The sequence below is a fragment of the Neoarius graeffei genome, chromosome 21, assembly GCF_027579695.1.
Source record: "Neoarius graeffei isolate fNeoGra1 chromosome 21, fNeoGra1.pri, whole genome shotgun sequence".
Lineage (NCBI taxonomy): Eukaryota > Metazoa > Chordata > Actinopteri > Siluriformes > Ariidae > Neoarius > Neoarius graeffei.
Genome location: NC_083589.1, coordinates 56,592,628 through 56,610,323, shown reverse-complemented (window position 1 = coordinate 56,610,323; position 17,696 = coordinate 56,592,628). Strand labels below are relative to the sequence as shown.

Sequence of the window (17,696 nt, the reverse complement as noted above, 5' to 3'; positions counted from 1 at the left end):
TGTGATTCACAGAAAAGAGAGTATACCATTCCTCCTACCCAGACAGCACAGCTAATTTTACTTCTTCAGATAGCTGTGACTTCATTGAGATTCAGACTCTTGATATCCTGATGTTGTGGCAAATATTTTGCCGTTGCACCACTCAGGAGCGATAGAATAGAATGCCTTTATTGTCACTATACACATGTACAATGAGATTAAAGCATCTCCAATAACAGTGCAAACAGCGTGTGGAGAGAGAGAGAGGAAGGGGGAGGAAAAAAAGGGGGTGTAAGGGGGGTAAGGTGCACAGTCTGAGGTGTATGTGTTGTGTTACACATTATGGAGTGAGGTATTGCACATATAAAGTATTGCACAGAGACAGTCACATTATACATTATTGCACGAGAGAGTCACATTATAAGATAAAATATTACACATTATGAAGTATTGCAAGGTAAGGTAAGGTGCACAGACTTGAGGTGTATGTGTTGTGTGTAAGGTGCACAGTCATGAGGTGAATGTGTTGCGTTTCACATTATGGAGTGTGGTATTGCGCATTATAAAAGTATTGCATAGAGAGTCATCTTATAAAGTACTGCACATTATAAATTAGTAAAATAGTAAAATAAATAGACTATGAAGTCAGAGCATATCCGAGTTCAGGGCGGTTATGGCTTTTGGAAAGAAGCTGTTTTTTAATCGATTTGTCTTCGTCCTGATGCACCTGTAGCGCCTCCCTGAGGGCAACAGGTCGAACAGATCAAAGCCAGGGTGGGAGCTGTCCTTGATGATATTCTTAGTTTTGCTAAGGCAGTGGGAGGTGTAAGTGTCCATCAGGGAGGGGAGAGGGCAGCCAATGATCTTCTGTGCTGCCTTAACTACCCTCTGGAGCCTCTCCCTGTCTACAGCAGTGCAGTTGCCGTACCATACTGTAATACAGTACGTCAGCAGGCTCTTGATGGATGAGCGGTAGAAGGTCAGCAGCAGGTTGGAGCTTAAGTTGTACTTCCTGAGGACTCTCAGGAAGTGTAGCCGCTGCTGAGCCTCCTTAATGACTGCTGTAGCGTTTGCTGACCAGGAGATGTCGGCGGAGATGAGGACACCGAGAAACCGGAAGGTGTGGACCCTCTCCACATACACGTTGTTGATGTAGAGGGGGGCTAGGTCGGTGCTGTGCTTCCTGAAGTCAACAATGAGCTCTTTGGTTTTCTTGGTGTTCAGAGCGAGGTTATTTTCTGAACACCAGGCTGCCAACTTCAGGACCTCCTCTCTGTAGGCTGCCTCGTCTCCCTTTGAGATGAGTCCGACCCTACCTTCACCAGATAGGGTTGTTTTTCAAGCGTATCGTTTGTGTATTCTAACAGTCAGTGCAAGTGCATGACTTTGGGGTGCATGGGAGAGTGTCAGTATTACATTAATGGCATTTTGCAGATGCTCTTATCCAGAGTGATGTACAACGTACACAGAGCAGCCTGGGGAGCAGTTGGGTGTTAGGTGTCTTGCTCAAGGGCACTTCAGCCGTTCCTGCTGGTCCAGGGAATCGAACCAGTAACCTTTTGGTCCCAAAGCTGCTTATCTAACCATTAGGCCATGGCTTCCCCCAGTATTAGTTTGGATTTTGGGGTTTCAGAACAGGAGCTTTAGGTCCATTGCATCAGAATCGCGTAAAGCTGCACAAGTGGTTATCTGTGAAGGAAAGCTTTCGCTTCAGTATAAAACTGTAGAGCAACACTGGATGAAACCTGATAACTAGGACATGGCTCCAAAATAGAGTTGTTAAAAATTTTTCAGTCAAATTTACTAGTTTATTATTTGATTACAGCAGATGATAAACAGAAAGATCTCTTTGTGCCAAATTTGTGGACTTTGTTTCTTTATGGAACGAGCACATTTCCACTTGGGAATTTATAGCTTGCCATGGCAGTTGGAGCTCCATCTGCTATATGCAATGTTGAATTCTCGAGTCTGATTCATCAAAAGGTGTTGATTAATTTTCTGTAACAGCAGCTCTGACGGTAGTTTTGACTGCAAGGCAAGTCTACTAATCTTGATGTTGAGCCGCATCACACCACAACGTGGGTTGAATGTTTTCCTATAAAAGCATGCCCCAAAGTGTTTTATTCCACACTTAAAACATTTATCATGCTGTTGGAAGGAAGATAGTGCCTGGCATTAGAATACTGCGATACTGCAGTGCTGAGATGGATGGCCTTGATGCATTGACACACATGATGCTGCTGTTTTATCTCAAATTGAGATAAAAGAGCATCTGGAAAGGAACATTGTCTAGTGAATGGTTTTCAAACTACTGCTCTGGAGTAAGAGTGTGTTGACTGATTATATGTCACCTCGCCATCTGCAAACCAATAAACACTCATTATCTCTGTGCTGTAACTGCACTTTTGTGTAACTTTGCTTTCGTGTTGGACCAAACTAGCAAACGTATAACTTCAACGTATAAACTTTATACGTCAATGTATCTTAGGGTTCTGATGCTTTTGGTTCTTAAGTCAAAGAACGACCAGCATACACTGTTTAGATTGCTACAAAATGCTATACTGTAAAAACGTGATTTTAATATTGCAGTTTATTACTAGAACTGCACATGGAGTACAATCATTGGTTACATGTACAGTCTTGGCTCTTGAACAATCTCCGTATTATATTTGTAGGCTCTGTTTTATTGTTGTAAGTCCGCACTGGCCAAATAAAACAAGGCAGTGTGCCATGTCAGGACAGCAAGCCTTGAGGTCGATGAAAGAAAAATGTTTATTTTGAAGTAAGAAACCGATTGAGTTACATGTGGTAAGAGCTTTTTCTCTGTTCCTCTGTGCCAGGTATCATCATGGTGGGCGTGATCGTGGGCTCAAAGAAAACGGGCATCAATCCTGACAACGTAGCCACGCCAATCGCGGCCAGCTTTGGTGACCTCATTACTCTAGCCATCCTGGCCTGGATCAGTCAGGGGCTCTATAACTGCCTGGGTAAGAGACAGACAGGGGCTCTATAACTGCCTGGGTAAGAGACAGACGGGGGCTCTATAACTGCCTGGGTAAGAGACAGACGGGGGCTCTATAACTGCCTGGGTGAGAGACAGACGGGGGCTCTATAACTGCCTGGGTGAGAGACAGACGGGGGCTCTATAACTGCCTGGGTGAGAGACAGACGGGGCCTCTATAACTGCCTGGGTGAGAGACAGACAGGGGCTCTATAACTGCCTGGGTGAGAGACAGACAGGGGCTCTATAACTGCCTGGGTGAGAGACAGACGGGGCCTCTATAACTGCCTGGGTGAGAGACAGACGGGGCCTCTATAACTGCCTGGGTGAGAGACAGACAGGGGCTCTATAACTGCCTGGGTGAGAGACAGACGGGGCCTCTATAACTGCCTGGGTGAGAGACAGACAGGGGCTCTATAACTGCCTGGGTGAGAGACAGACGGGGCCTCTATAACTGCCTGGGTGAGAGACAGACGGGGCCTCTATAACTGCCTGGGTGAGAGACAGACGGGGGCTCTATAACTGCCTGGGTGAGAGACAGACGGGGCCTCTATAACTGCCTGGGTGAGAGACAGACGGGGCCTCTATAACTGCCTGGGTGAGAGACAGACGGGGCCTCTATAACTGCCTGGGTGAGAGACAGACGGGGCCTCTATAACTGCCTGGGTGAGAGACAGACAGGGGCTCTATAACTGCCTGGGTGAGAGACAGACGGGGCCTCTATAACTGCCTGGGTAAGAGACAGACAGGGGCTCTATAACTGCCTGGGTGAGAGACAGACGGGGCCTCTATAACTGCCTGGGTGAGAGACAGACAGGGGCTCTATAACTGCCTGGGTGAGAGACAGACGGGGCCTCTATAACTGCCTGGGTGAGAGACAGACGGGGCCTCTATAACTGCCTGGGTAAGAGACAGACAGGGGCTCTATAACTGCCTGGGTGAGAGACAGACGGGGCCTCTATAACTGCCTGGGTGAGAGACAGACAGGGGCTCTATAACTGCCTGGGTGAGAGTCAGACGGGGCCTCTATAACTGCCTGGGTGAGAGACAGACGGGGCCTCTATAACTGCTTGGGTGAGAGACAGACGGGGGCTCTATAACTGCCTGGGTGAGAGACAGACGGGGGCTCTATAACTGCCTGGGTGAGAGACAGACGGGGGCTCTATAACTGCCTGGGTGAGAGACAGACGGGGGCTCTGTAACTGCCTGGGTGAGAGACAGACAGGGGCTCTATAACTGCCTGGGTGAGAGTCAGACGGGGCCTCTATAACTGCCTGGGTGAGAGACAGACGGGGCCTCTATAACTGCCTGGGTGAGAGACAGACGGGGGCTCTATAACTGCCTGGGTGAGAGACAGACGGGGGCTCTATAACTGCCTGGGTGAGAGACAGACGGGGGCTCTATAACTGCCTGGGTGAGAGACAGACGGGGGCTCTGTAACTGCCTGGGTGAGAGACAGACGGGGCCTCTATAACTGCCTGGGTGAGAGACAGACGGGGCCTCTATAACTGCCTGGGTGAGAGACAGACGGGGCCTCTATAACTGCCTGGGTGAGAGACAGACGGGGCCTCTATAACTGCCTGGGTGAGAGACAGACGGGGCCTCTATAACTGCCTGGGTGAGAGACAGACGGGGCCTCTATAATTGCCTGGGTGAGAGACAGACGGGGCCTCTATAACTGCCTGGGTGAGAGACAGACGGGGCCTCTATAACTGCCTGGGTGAGAGACAGACAGATGATCAGACAGACAAAGAAAAAGAGACCGAGGGAGGGAGATGAAGGTGGAGAAAGAGACAGACAGGCAGAGAGTGAGGGGATGGATCAATCAATAGGGCACTTGCATGAATTTTTAGTGAGCACCACAAGAGGGCAGTAGAGTAATAGGAACGCTAAATGCTCAGTGTTCTGCTCTGCTCGAGCAGTGCACAGTCTCTGGGTTTAAGTATTTACACTGAAATTTAATATAACATTCAAATATAGCATGTGCGTTAGATTATCTGTGCGTTGAGCCGCTGTTTGGTGTATAGCTGCCTGAGTGCAGGTGTGAGGAGATATATGGTGTGTAAAGTTGAGGAGCTGACACGTTTTATGTTCGAAACGTGCTGCTAATGAGGCGACCTGGGCTGAGTGGAGAGAACGCTGCACAATAGCACTTCTGTAGCAGAGTTCATACCTTTCCCATCTCTCCGTCAGACCCCTGGACTGTAATAAGACATGAATGACTGATTCATTCTCTCAAACACACTCTGTGACCTTGATCTGAGTTGCGTATAGAAATTCTTCATGGTCTGGGTACTTTATTTAATGGTCAGTGATCATGTGACTTGGTGTTGTGTGTGGTGTGAAGAGGTTGAGAAATGCTTCTGCTAGTGATGGGACAGGATGTTAATGTTTTAATTTGCTGATTTATTACGTGACTTTGATGCAAGTCAGAACGATCTTCCTTTAATATCATTGAAATGCACTCAGCCTGTTATACCTCAGATGATTTTTCTGACTTGCCAGTTCTTCTAATACAGAATATTCTAATCTTTTTACATTAATAAGATCATGATCAGTGTGTTCTTCTCATTCTGAATTCTTTATTTAAATGCTCTCGATCCTTTATTCATTGCCTTTTACTGGACAGTGCATTCTTCCTTTCATCCTTCCGCCTTTTACTTGCTTTTTTTACTTCCTTCTTTTCTTAGTTCCATTACAACTTACCTACGTTTCTTCCATCTTTACTTCCTTACCTACTTCTTCTTTTCTTCCTTACTTCTACTTCATTACCTTACTTCACTTCCTTCTTTTCTTACTTGCGTACTTCCTTACTTCTTCCCTTACTTTATTACCTACTTCTTTCTTTCTTTCTTTCTTTCTTTCTTTCTTTCTTTCTTTCTTTCTTTCTTTCTTTCTTTCTTTCTTTCTTTCTTTCTTTCTTTCTTTCTCTTTTCCCTCCCTTCCCCTCTCCCTTCCTTCCTTCCTTCCTTCCTTCCTTCCTTCCTCCTCTCCCTGCCTGCCTCTCTCCCTTCCTCCCCCCCCAAAAAAAAAAAAATTCCTTCCATACCGTCTTTCTTAATTCCTTCAGGCTTCCTCCTTATTCCTCTGTCACACAACAGCCACCAGTCAGGGAGGTTGAAGGCTAATACATGCTTCCTCTGAGACACACAGCCAACCATATCTTTCCAAACTGCTCATGCAGAAACAGGACAGTGTATTGCACTCGGAGGAAAACAAGATCTACCCTCATCCACGCACACGAGCTCACAGGCGCCCGCAATTGGCTAGTTTCACGTAGCTCCTTTTTTTTAAACGTGAACAGTTTTCATATTTCTGCTGTTAGTTTTAATTATTTCTTATAGTTTTCTTATTTTATTTGCTTCCCAGTTCCTAAGTTCACTGAACTGACCCAACTGACAGTTGACCGACGGTTTTTCCGTAAATGCATCACGACACATACTACATTTATACAAAGTATTAACCCTTCGATGAGGAACCCTGTGGCACTGTTTTAATGTACTAATAAATAATACAAATAATTTTCCTGATTGAATTTAGAGATGCACCCCAGGAAAGTTTTTATTTTTTATTTTTTGATTCTTATTATGACAAAACATGCACACACTTTCCACCTGCTGTCACACCCAAGCCAAAGGCAATGGCCTCACAACTCCCACACGCCCCATCACACACAGACCATCTTAAAATGTTTTGGTTTCTTCTGTTTTATTAGTTACTCAATGACACAGTGTCTTGTCATTTCCCCTTTTTTTTTGTTGTTCTTTCCTTTGCCTCTTTCTCAGCTGCTGTCTGAGAGGTAAAGTGAGGTGAACAGCCTGTGCCACTCTGTGCCAAACCCCAGCCGCCGTGCCAGCCAGCAAACAGCCGCTCATGCCATCATGAGCCGGGCCAAAGCCCAGTCGGGCCTGCTCACACTAAATATAGTCACACAAACTCAAACCCTCCCTATTAAGGATTAGACAACTGAGGCTTGTGTAAATCTATGCAGATTTGTTGAGCAGGGATTAAGATGTGATGGAAAGCTAAGTTTGAGACGGTTAATGCACATTAAAATCATCTGTGTAATTTTTGGAACAGTGGCCCTTATTCTTTAAAGTTGTATGTAAGAGTGAACATTTGAGCTCCAGCAATGACGTACATACAAATGCACATCTGATTTTAAGAAACCAGAAATGATTTGGGTGGAAATGTGAAGGCTCCCACCCACTCGGTGGTTATTTACACATCATATAAATATGCAAATCCCAGTGTACTCTCATATACATCTAATTTGAATAAAACTCTAATTTGCACAGGTGTTGGGACAGTGAGTCAAAACGAAAAGCATTAATCAGACAACAGTTAGCCAGGATCTGAGAAAAAATGTAAATCGAGAAGGGAAAGAAATTCTGGGAAGCTTAGTGTTTGTTAGAGGTGTTTGAGGATGATGATAAATAATTTTTGGTATGTTTTAAATCAGGGCGGCACGGTGGTGTAGTGGTTAGCGCTGTCGCCTCACAGCAAGAAGGTCCGGGTTCGAGCCCCGTGGCCGGCGAGGGCCTTTCTGTGCAGAGTTTGCATGTTCTCCCCGTGTCCGCGTGGGTTTCCTCCGGGTGCTCCGGTTTCCCCCACAGTCCAAAGACATGCAGGTTAGGTTAACTGGTGACTCTAAATTGACCGTAGGTGTGAATGTGAGTGTGAATGGTTGTCTGTGTGTCAGCCCTGTGATGACCTGGCGACTTGTCCAGGGTGTACCCCGCCTTTCGCCCGTAGTCAGCTGGGATAGGCTCCAGCTTGCCTGCGACCCTGTAGAACAGGATAAAGGGGCTAGAGATAATGAGATGAGATGTTTTAAATCAGGTTTAAGCAAATAGCTTTATGTAATGTTTTTTTTTTTTTTGCGTTCCAGTTGTCAGATGGAACTGATTTTTAGATTAAATTTTTATAAACATAGACAATGATGCACTGAATTTTCAAATGCTCATTTTATGAGATTTTGACCGTATCCAATTTTGATGTATGTACTGTATAAGAGCCAGTGTGTTTTTTTTTTTGGGGGGGGGGTTCACCATGTCAGCTGTTTTTTATCCACTTAACTTTGTGTGTGTGTTGGTTGGTATTCGTGTTAACTCTCCTTTTATATGTATCTCTTTCAGCCTCTCGCCTGTACGTGTCATTTCTCGTGTGTGCCTTCTTCATGTCTCTGACTCCAGTATGGATGATCATCTCATCCAAACACCCGGCGAGCCGACAGCTCCTCTACTCCGGCTGGGAGCCCGTCATCACCGCCATGGTCATCAGCAGGTCTCTTCACTCACATTTACATGCATAATCTCTAAACTTGACAATTCGCCCAGATTTATACATCAATCACAGATCACAATTCCTAATGTTTGTTTATTTGTTGTTTTTCTTCTGTCTCAGTATTGGAGGTCTGATCCTGGATAAAACCGTGTCAGACCCCAACTTGGCTGGCATTGTGGTCTACACCCCTGTCATAAACGGTAAGACCGGCTCCCTTTGGAACCCATTTTCAAGAATAAAGTTGATTTTTAACTTTTGATTTTCAACTCATTTTGAACATCTTCACCTACAGGCAGGATTTTAACACTGATGGCCTGCTAGCGGGGCTTCTTGTTCAATTTATAATCTGTCAGTTTAGGTTATGAAAGTGAAAAATCTTCCTCTGTAAAGAGCGTCATTTGGGCTGCACTCCATAAATTGTATCGTAAGTGGTAATTGTGATCTTCGTGTAGAATATCAAGTACTGGTAATACCTGTGGATTTTAAGAAGTCTTATTTTTTAACAGAGCTAACCACGTTTATGATTTAGATCACTGATAAGTGAACGCTGGCAGAGGACTAGAAATGGTTGAGACAAAAGCTTTATTGTAAGTTCATTTTGGATATGTAATGCAGACATTAATCACAGCCATTACTACTCATCTCTCTCATTAATGTGGCATCTCAGCAGGGAGTCTTAACGTTAATTAAGAAACATTAATGTGCGATTTTAAAACAGCTTGATCCTTGTTCACTCTAATATTGGATTGCTGATGGTGCGTGTGTGTTTACAGGGATGTTTAGGTGACTCAAAATCTGGAGTTTTGGGCAATTATGGAAAGAGTGGATGAATGAAATAGAAAGCAGGGATGCTGATGGAGTGCAGGAAAAGCAGCCTGCACTTTATCTACCTAAACAATCATTAGTTGAGTCAATATACTCCAGCGCTCTGAAAAACCAAAAATATCTGTGGCACCCATTCACACGTACATGTACACATCATGTACTCGGACGCACTGTATACCACATTATATCCCCCTGGTGTGGTGCTGCCATGATAAACTGCCCCACGGCTGTGTGTGGGGGTATTGTAGTCTCGCAAAGCAAAACATCTCGCGTTCACTAGAGAGTCTGGGACATTTTGTCATTCGATCACCATCCACCTGCTTGCACAGAAAGATGCTGAGATCTTTATAGGCCTGCAGTCCATCAGCAAGCACAAGATTCTGTCACTCAACACTAATGATAGGGCATCAGAAGCATTTTTAATGTGGGGGTGACACACTGGCGGGGGGTCTGGGGGTCTTCCCCTAGAAAATTTTTAATTAATTAGATGTCATTTCCTGCATTCTGGTGTATTTTTTTAACAGGTTGTTAAACACCTAATTTTACCTACAAAAGTCACTTAATTCAATGACTGTTTTAGAGACTCAACAGTAAGTCCTCATTCAACTAGTCCATACATTCATCAGCCTGTTTTTAAACCCACTGCTATGCCCAAGATAATGAGATGAATGTGTGACAATTTATCACCAACAGTGACTTTATGGATGCATTTTACTTTTTATTTTGTGTCTCCTTTTTTATTTAGTTTTAGATGTAACACAACATTCCACTGTGCCAAGCGATAGTGACACTCAACTGTATGTTTAAAAATAAGAATATTCATAATTTCACACAATGAACAAGCATGACATGGCATCATGCAAACTTCATAACACACAGTCACACTGTGTCAAGCAACGGTGACATAAAAAATAACTTCACACAATGAACAGGTGCAATTTTGTTAACCACCAACAGTAACTTTAGTGGGTGCGTTTTACTTTTTTCTGATTTCGTGATAGGCGGCACGGTGGTGTAGTGGTTAGCGCTGTCGCCTCACAGCAAGAAGGTCCTGGGTTCGAGCCCCGTGGCCGGCGAGGGCCTTTCTGTGTGGAGTTTGCATGTTCTCCCCGTGTCCGCGTGGGTTTCCTCTGGGTGCTCCGGTTTCCCCCACAGTCCAAAGACATGCAGGTTAGGTTAACTGGTGACTCTAAATTGAGCGTAGGTGTGAATGTGAGTGTGAATGGTTGTCTGTGTCTATGTGTCAGCCCTGTGATGACCTGGCGACTTGTCCAGGGTGTACCCCGCCTTTCGCCCGTAGTCAGCTGGGATAGGCTCCAGCTTGCCTGCGACCCTGTAGAGCAGGATAAAGCGGCTAGAGATAATGAGATGAGATGATTTCGTGATACTCATCACAAAAATGACATGGAGTCTTCATAACACAAAATCACACCATGTCAAGCAACGACACACAAAAGAGAACTTCACACAATGAACAAGTGCAGTTTTGTCAACCTACATGCAATGGTGGTACTACAATAACATTTACAGATTAGTATAACAAATAGATTTATAGACAGAACTCCTTCTTACATTGCTGCCACCACAATTTCTCCCACTTCATAACTTTTATCCCCCTTTCCTTCACAGTCCACCTGGAATAACATCCATCTCTCTCCATTGCTTTCCTTTCTACTATTCCTTCCCCAGACACTGATTTCCCATCTTACTTTCCAGAAAACTGCCAAAGACCAGACAAAACAAGTTCTTCAAATCACAACAGGGAATCAATAAATATCATCAGAGCAGACTTGACCTCATTCTTGGCGTTACAGTAAGGTCGGCCTACTGGGTTTGAAATAAATGATAGCTAACATTAAGCTAGCTGATACATCTCCTAACGTTGACTGATACAACTGCACTAACATTTCCATTGGGACAAAAAAAAAAACCCTGTCCTGTGGGGGAAATTTTGACTTACTTTCCACTTCTTTGTCAAGAATGTCCTTATGTCCATTGTGTCTAGGGAGGAGCAAATATTGCAAACAATTCATCATCAACCAAGAATACCCCATTAGGCTAAGCTTATTTCACTGTTTAGTTGAACATTAATTTAACGTGGCCTAGGGTTAATTTTGAGGGCATATAACAAAAGAATAAGGTTTTAGCAAAAGCTAGACATTGTGAGGTGGCAATGGGGATGATGTCACCTCCTCCACTTTCGAGCAGCTGCACCAAAATGTCTCTGCTCGCACTGGGATTCACTCGCACGCGGTGAGCTGTTGTAGGGAACGCCCAGGAAACCCAGAGTGGATTTTCAGTGGTCTGTGTATTCTCTTATCGATCAAGTGGAATGGATTCTTTCACAAAGCAATAGAAACGGCGCTGGGTGAACTAATATTTTATGTTAAATGTGTGTGGGGGGGGGTCCAAACGAAGAATTATGAAATGTGAGGGGGACACGTCCCCTTCACATTCAATGGTGGCGACGCTCATGACTAACGGCTTCAAATAAAATTCCTTAATAACTTTTAAAGACCGAAGTATGTTAATGTTTTTCAATCCAGTGACTAATTCCTGCTCTGAAAGCAGCAGCAAATAAAATTTTGTTAAAAAAAAAAATCCTGCTGGAAACCAGTGCACAGAGATTCAGTCAGATTTCAGCCTTCAAGATTCTGAAGCTTGCTGCCAGAAAAGTGTACAAATTGTACATCAGATTACTGATGTACTGACTGGTTTGTTGGTGAACTCTAGATGTATTTGAGACGTGTGTGTGTGTGTGTGTGTGTGTGTGTGTGTGTGAGATATTCTCCATTGTTATATGGTGTTAGAAGCTGTTGGTATTAGTTTATCTCGGATACACAAATTCTTACTGGAGGTTATGTTTTCACCTCCTTTTGTTTGTTTGCCGTTCCCAACATAACTCAATAAGTAGTGAACTAATTTTAATGAAGTTTTGAGGAAAGGTGGGCCAAGGAACAATCGATTTAGATTTTGATGCAAAGCCGGATATGTGGCACAGTGGTGTGGGTGGCACGGTGGTGTAGTGGTTAGCACTGTTGCCTCACAGCAAGAAGGTTCTGGGTTTGAGCCCAGCAGCCGGCGGGGGCCTTTCTGTGCGGAGTTTGCATGTTCTCTCCCTGTCTGCGTGGGTTTCCTCCGGGTGCTCCGGTTTCCCCCACAGTCCAAAGACATGCAGTTAGGTTAACGTGGGGTGGCCTTGGACTGAAGTGCCCTTGAGCAAGGTACCAAACCCCTAAGTGCTCCCCGGGTGCTGTAGTGTGGCTGCCCACTGCTCTGGGTGTGTGTGCGCACATGGGTTTACTGCTTCAGATGGGTTAAATGCAGAGGATGAAGCTCACTGTGCTTGAGTGTGCATGTGACAAATAAAGGTTTCTTCTTCTTCGGAGATGTATGCGGATCCAGGATTATTTATTTATTTATTTATTTATTTATTTAGTCTTTTCTCAACGTAACTCAAAAAAATAGTGAACAGATTTTGATGAAATTTGGTGTGCAGCTTTAATATTATCCTAGGTTCAAGTGATTTTGATGTTGATATGTGGCTTGGCGGAGGTATACACTCCACTGGGTGCCTTTCTAGTTAATTTATTATTTCACCCATCAGATAAGTGAAGACTCCAATGTGCTTGTCCCATGTATTGGTTTTTCTGGAAACCTGATTAACTTGACTAAAAAAAAAATTGACAGCTAATGGGGGAAGCCATGGCCTAATGGTTAGAGAAGCAGCTTTGGGGCCAAAAGGTCACTGATTTGATTCCCTGGACCAGCAGGAATGGCTGAAGTGCCATTGAGCAAGGCACCGAACCCCCAACTGCTCTGGGTCTGTTATACTGTACGTCGCTCTGGATAAGAGAGTCTGCTAAATGTCGTTAATGTAATGTAATTTAACTCTGGTATGTTACATACTATTTTTAAGTGCATAAATATAGTTATCTGCAGAGCTACAGTTTCAGAATCGACCACGAAATATATGAACTAACAACGTGACGTATTAGATTGTGCTTATGCCTTTCTAGCTCCATTGTAATCGACTAACAACTGATTCATGGCTAAAATTTAGGTTCATACCAGTTGTCATTTTTCTCATAGAATACTTGAATTTTTAAAAATGGATTTTAAAAACTTCCACTTGTATTAAAACAGCTGAACTGTGTCTTGCCAAAAATGTCATCAAACCTAAATGCACATTCTATCCCATAATATCTTCATTATCCTTCCCTGTGATGCACTTTCAAAGATGGTATGTCATTATCCGTGCACCTGCACTGCGTGTAATTTACTGCCGTGTAGCTTTGCATAATCCGTGATTAGCCGACGTAGACTTAACCGCGGGAGTCTTGCATGTAAGATTTCTTCTCATCCTGATCAGTTTGCTCACAGAAAGCCATGTGACATCGGCATTTTAACTTTGCTTTATTCTCAACACGAGAATTTGCTGAGTCAGTATCGGAGCACTATCCATCAGCAAGGACGAAAATTATTAATGGGGTGTGAGTTTTATAATTTGAACGGTTCTTTTCAGGGGCATCTTTTATGAATTAACAATGTCCTTCCTCAAGTTATCACTTCCTTCCTGGGGAGATTAATGCGAGTCAAAGCATTTTAGACACAGTGTGCTTTCTGTTGTACTTTTGTAAAGTCAAAAGAAATTCATCATAACCCTTTACTTTTGTCAGTAACATAACCAAAGAATTTGTTTTTTATTTTTCCCTTGGAAGAGACTTACTTCCTGGTGACATATTTTAGCATAATTTAGTGCGAATGAATTCAAGAGTACAGTTATCTCCACTATATCTTTGGTGTACAGTGGTGCTTGAAAGTTTGTGAACCCTTTAGAATTTTCTATATTTATGCATAAATATGACCTAAAACATCATCAGATTTTCACACAAGGCCTAAAAGTAGATAAAGAGAACCCAGTTAAACAAATGAGACAAAAATATTATACTTGGTCATTTATTTATTGAGGAAAATGATCCAATATTACATATCTGTGAGTGGCAAAAGTATGTGAACCTTTGCTTTCAGTATCTGGTGTGACCCCCTTGTGCAGCAATAACTGCAACTAAATGTTTGCGGTAACTGTTGATCAGTCCTGCACACCGGCTTGGAGGAATTTTAGCCCGTTCCTCCGTACAGAACAGCTTCACCTCTGGGACGTTGGTGGGTTTCCTCGCATGAACCGCTCGCTTCAGGTCCTTCCACAACATTTTGATTGGATTAAGGTCAGGATTTTGACTTGGCCATTCCAAAACATTAACTTTATTCTTCTTTAACCATTCTTTGGTAGAACGACTTGTGTGCTTTGGGTTGTTGTCTTGCTGCATGACCCACCTTCTCTTGAGATTCAGTTCATGGACAGATGTCCTGACATTTTCCTTTAGAATTTGCTGGTATAATTCAGAATTCATTGTTCCATCAATGATGGCAAGCCGTCCTGGCCCAGATGCAGCAAAACAGGCCCAAACCATGATACTACCACCACCATGTTTCACAGATGGGATAAGGTTCTTATGCTGGAATGCAGTGTTTTTTCTTTTCTCCAAGCATAATGCTTCTCATTTAAACCAAAAAGTCCTGTTTTGGTCTCATCCGTCCACAAAACATTTTTCCAATAGCCTTCTGGCTTGTCCACATGATCTTTAGCAAACTGCAGACGAGCAGCAATGTTCTTTTCGGAGCGCAGTGGCTTTCTCCTTGCAACCCTGCCATGCACACCATTGTTGTTCAGTGTTCTTCTGATGGTGGACTCATGAACATTTTAACATTAGCCAATGTGAGAGAGGCCTTCAGTTGCTTAGAAGTTACCCTGGGGTCCTTTGTGACCTCGCCAACTATTACACGCCTTGCTCTTGGAGTGATCTTTGTTGGTCGACCACTCCTGGGGAGGGTAACAATGGTCTTGAATTTCCTCCATTTGTACACAATTTGTCTGACTGTGGATTGGTGGAGTCCAAACTCTTTAGAGATGGTTTTGTAACCTTTTCCAGCCTGATGAGCATCAACAACGCTTTTTCTGAGGTCTTCAGAAATCTCCTTTGTTTGTGCCATGATACACTTCCACAAACATGTGTTGTGAAGATCAGACTTTGATAGATCCCTGTTCTTTAAATAAAGCAGGGTGCCCACTCGCACCTGATTGTCATCCCATTGACTGAAAACACCTGACTCTAATTTCACCTTCAAATTAACTGCTAATCCTAGAGGTTCACATACTTTTGCCACTCACAGATATGTAATATTGGATCCTTTTCCTCAATAAATAAATGACCAAGTATAATATTTTTGTCTCATTTGTTTAACTGGGTTCTCTTTATCTACTTTTAGGAGTTGTGTGAAAATCTGATGGTTTTAGGTCATATTTATGCAGAAATCTAGAAAATTCTAAAGGGTTCACAAACTTTCAAGCACCAATGTAATTGTATACATGTTATGGATATTATTTTTATTAATTATATTATTTTTCTATTCATTCTTTACAGCATGTTTACATATTTAATGCTTGTTTGAAATCCAACCACTGCTAATCTTTGTTATACGTAAATTTCACCTCTATAGGTTGTGCTTATTTCGTTTCTGCTCTCCTTTATCCTCCCTGTGTCAATTTTTTTAAGGCTGCTGGTTGTAAAAATTTATGATTGCACATATGGACAGCACTCAGTCCTACTTAACCATGTCAAAGGGTGGAAATGAATAGAATGTGTGAGCGATAGAGAGGGTATAAAACAAGAGTGTATATCAAGATGGAAGACAGGAAAGCTGAAAAGTGTAACTCCTAGCAGGAAGTGATGAATGGAGCATATTATTTCAGCCTGTCTCAGGACTGATGACTCTTTCTGGAAAGTGTGTATGAGAGAAAAGGTCATATCTCTGCTGTGCAGGTATTGGTGGAAACCTCGTGGCCATCCAGTCTAGCCGCATCTCGACACACTTGCACTTCCATAGCACCCCAGGAGAGGTACCAGACGAGGCCAAGGGCTGCTACTATCCCTGCCGAACCTTCTGTGGCTCAGGTAACCTCACAGAAACCCTCACACAAAGCCACACTAATTTATCACATATTGAAACGAGCAAAAAAAAAATCTTTGATTAAAACTGGAAATGAGGAATAACACAGGAAGTTGGTGGTCACATACACTGAACTGATATACATCCTGTGTGTGTGATACAGCAATCAGATTGTAATCTGGATAATCAGGGGCACATTTGAGTGTTTCAGATCTTATCAGGATACAATACACACACAATACGATACAGATGACTTGGCTACCCCTGGTATGATAATGATCTGAATGTTTTGGGTATGTTTGGGTTTAAATATCTCCCTGACGGTCGTCATAAATGCTTATATATACAAGAACAATGCACATCTACTTGGCTTGCTAGTAGTGTTCGTTCCCTGGCTGTCTTTATGTGTAAATGCCAAGTGCAGACTAGCACTCAGCCTCCTGCTTTCTCCACTGCAGACAGTGAAGGAAGGACTAGGAGAGGTTAGATATGAGGGAGAGAGAGAGAGATAAACCACAGAACATGATTTAAGTGCACGCACCGCTTACAGAACAGTGTGTACTTAACAGAGACTGGGATTTTGTGTAGCTCTGTGCAATATAAACAGTAGACGTGAAAGCCAAGCGCAGGGGCCTGGAGCTGGCAGTTCTTATACTTTTAGCACACATTTTTTGAGTTTGCTCTGAGAACCAGGGGAAAAGAAATACTGGGTACAGATGTCCAAGCACACGCACACAGGGTGCAGCGCCTACTGTCAGGCTGCCATTACCATCTGGAGGAAGAGGCGTAAATCCTCACATATCTCTTGGAGGTGGCTGAAACTCGGTGCAAAAACTGGAAGAGAATTTTCTACATGTACATAAAAGCAGCTATGCAAGCTCATAAAGCTTCCTGGGGCTGCTGTGGTGATCTATCATCAATTTTTCAGATATAGTCGGATTGGATATGGATTGCACATACGTGTGTAGTATAGTTAATAGTTTGAGCATTTCTACATTCCTTTCTCTTTTCCAGGAGCAAATCACCGGTCAGCACAAGTGCTGCTTCTCTTGGTAATCCCAGGCCACTTGATCTTCCTGTACACTATTCACCTGATGAAAAGCGGCCACACTACTTTGACGCCCATCTTCATGGCTGTTTACCTGGCTGCAGCGCTTCTACAGGTCAGTTAGTACATCTGCAGTCAGAGAAACTTGTACACAGGGGTCCCACACCTTCTCCTTCTTTTTTTTTTTTTGGTTTTGTTTTGGTGAGACTTTGCTCCCCCCCCCCCCCCCAAAAAAAAAGCTTTTATTTTTAATACAACTGGATGAAAAATGGTTTCATACCTTTTTTTTTAGTACAGAAACAGAAGGAAGGGAGAGACAGAAGAGTGCAAAGAACATTATGTAGTTCAGAAACGGCTAATAAGTAAAATCGTGTGTTGGGGGGACCAAAAATGTCCCAAGAATTTCGGATTTCAGTCACTAGGTGTGCCTTAATGTCAAGGATGCATCCAAGATGAGGATATTATTTGTTATTCTCTCCACATTCACTGGATATGAGCAATCGCACACTCCGATTGGCTACTCTACTACTACACTATCAGCTCATA

General features: G+C 43.3%; 1 protein-coding gene across 2 annotated transcripts in view; it reads left to right on the top strand.

Annotated features, from left to right (window-relative positions):
• slc41a2b (solute carrier family 41 member 2b) overlaps positions 1–17,696 on the top strand; it is a 71,650-nt gene that overhangs the window by 35,464 nt on the left and 18,490 nt on the right. For both annotated transcript variants that reach the window (XM_060903400.1, XM_060903401.1), the window contains exons 6-10: positions 2,820–2,966; positions 8,119–8,266; positions 8,387–8,466; positions 15,976–16,107; positions 17,117–17,265. In XM_060903400.1, the coding sequence (XP_060759383.1) occupies positions 2,820–2,966; positions 8,119–8,266; positions 8,387–8,466; positions 15,976–16,107; positions 17,117–17,265 (656 nt within the window). The remainder of the gene's footprint in view (positions 1–2,819; positions 2,967–8,118; positions 8,267–8,386; positions 8,467–15,975; positions 16,108–17,116; positions 17,266–17,696) is intronic.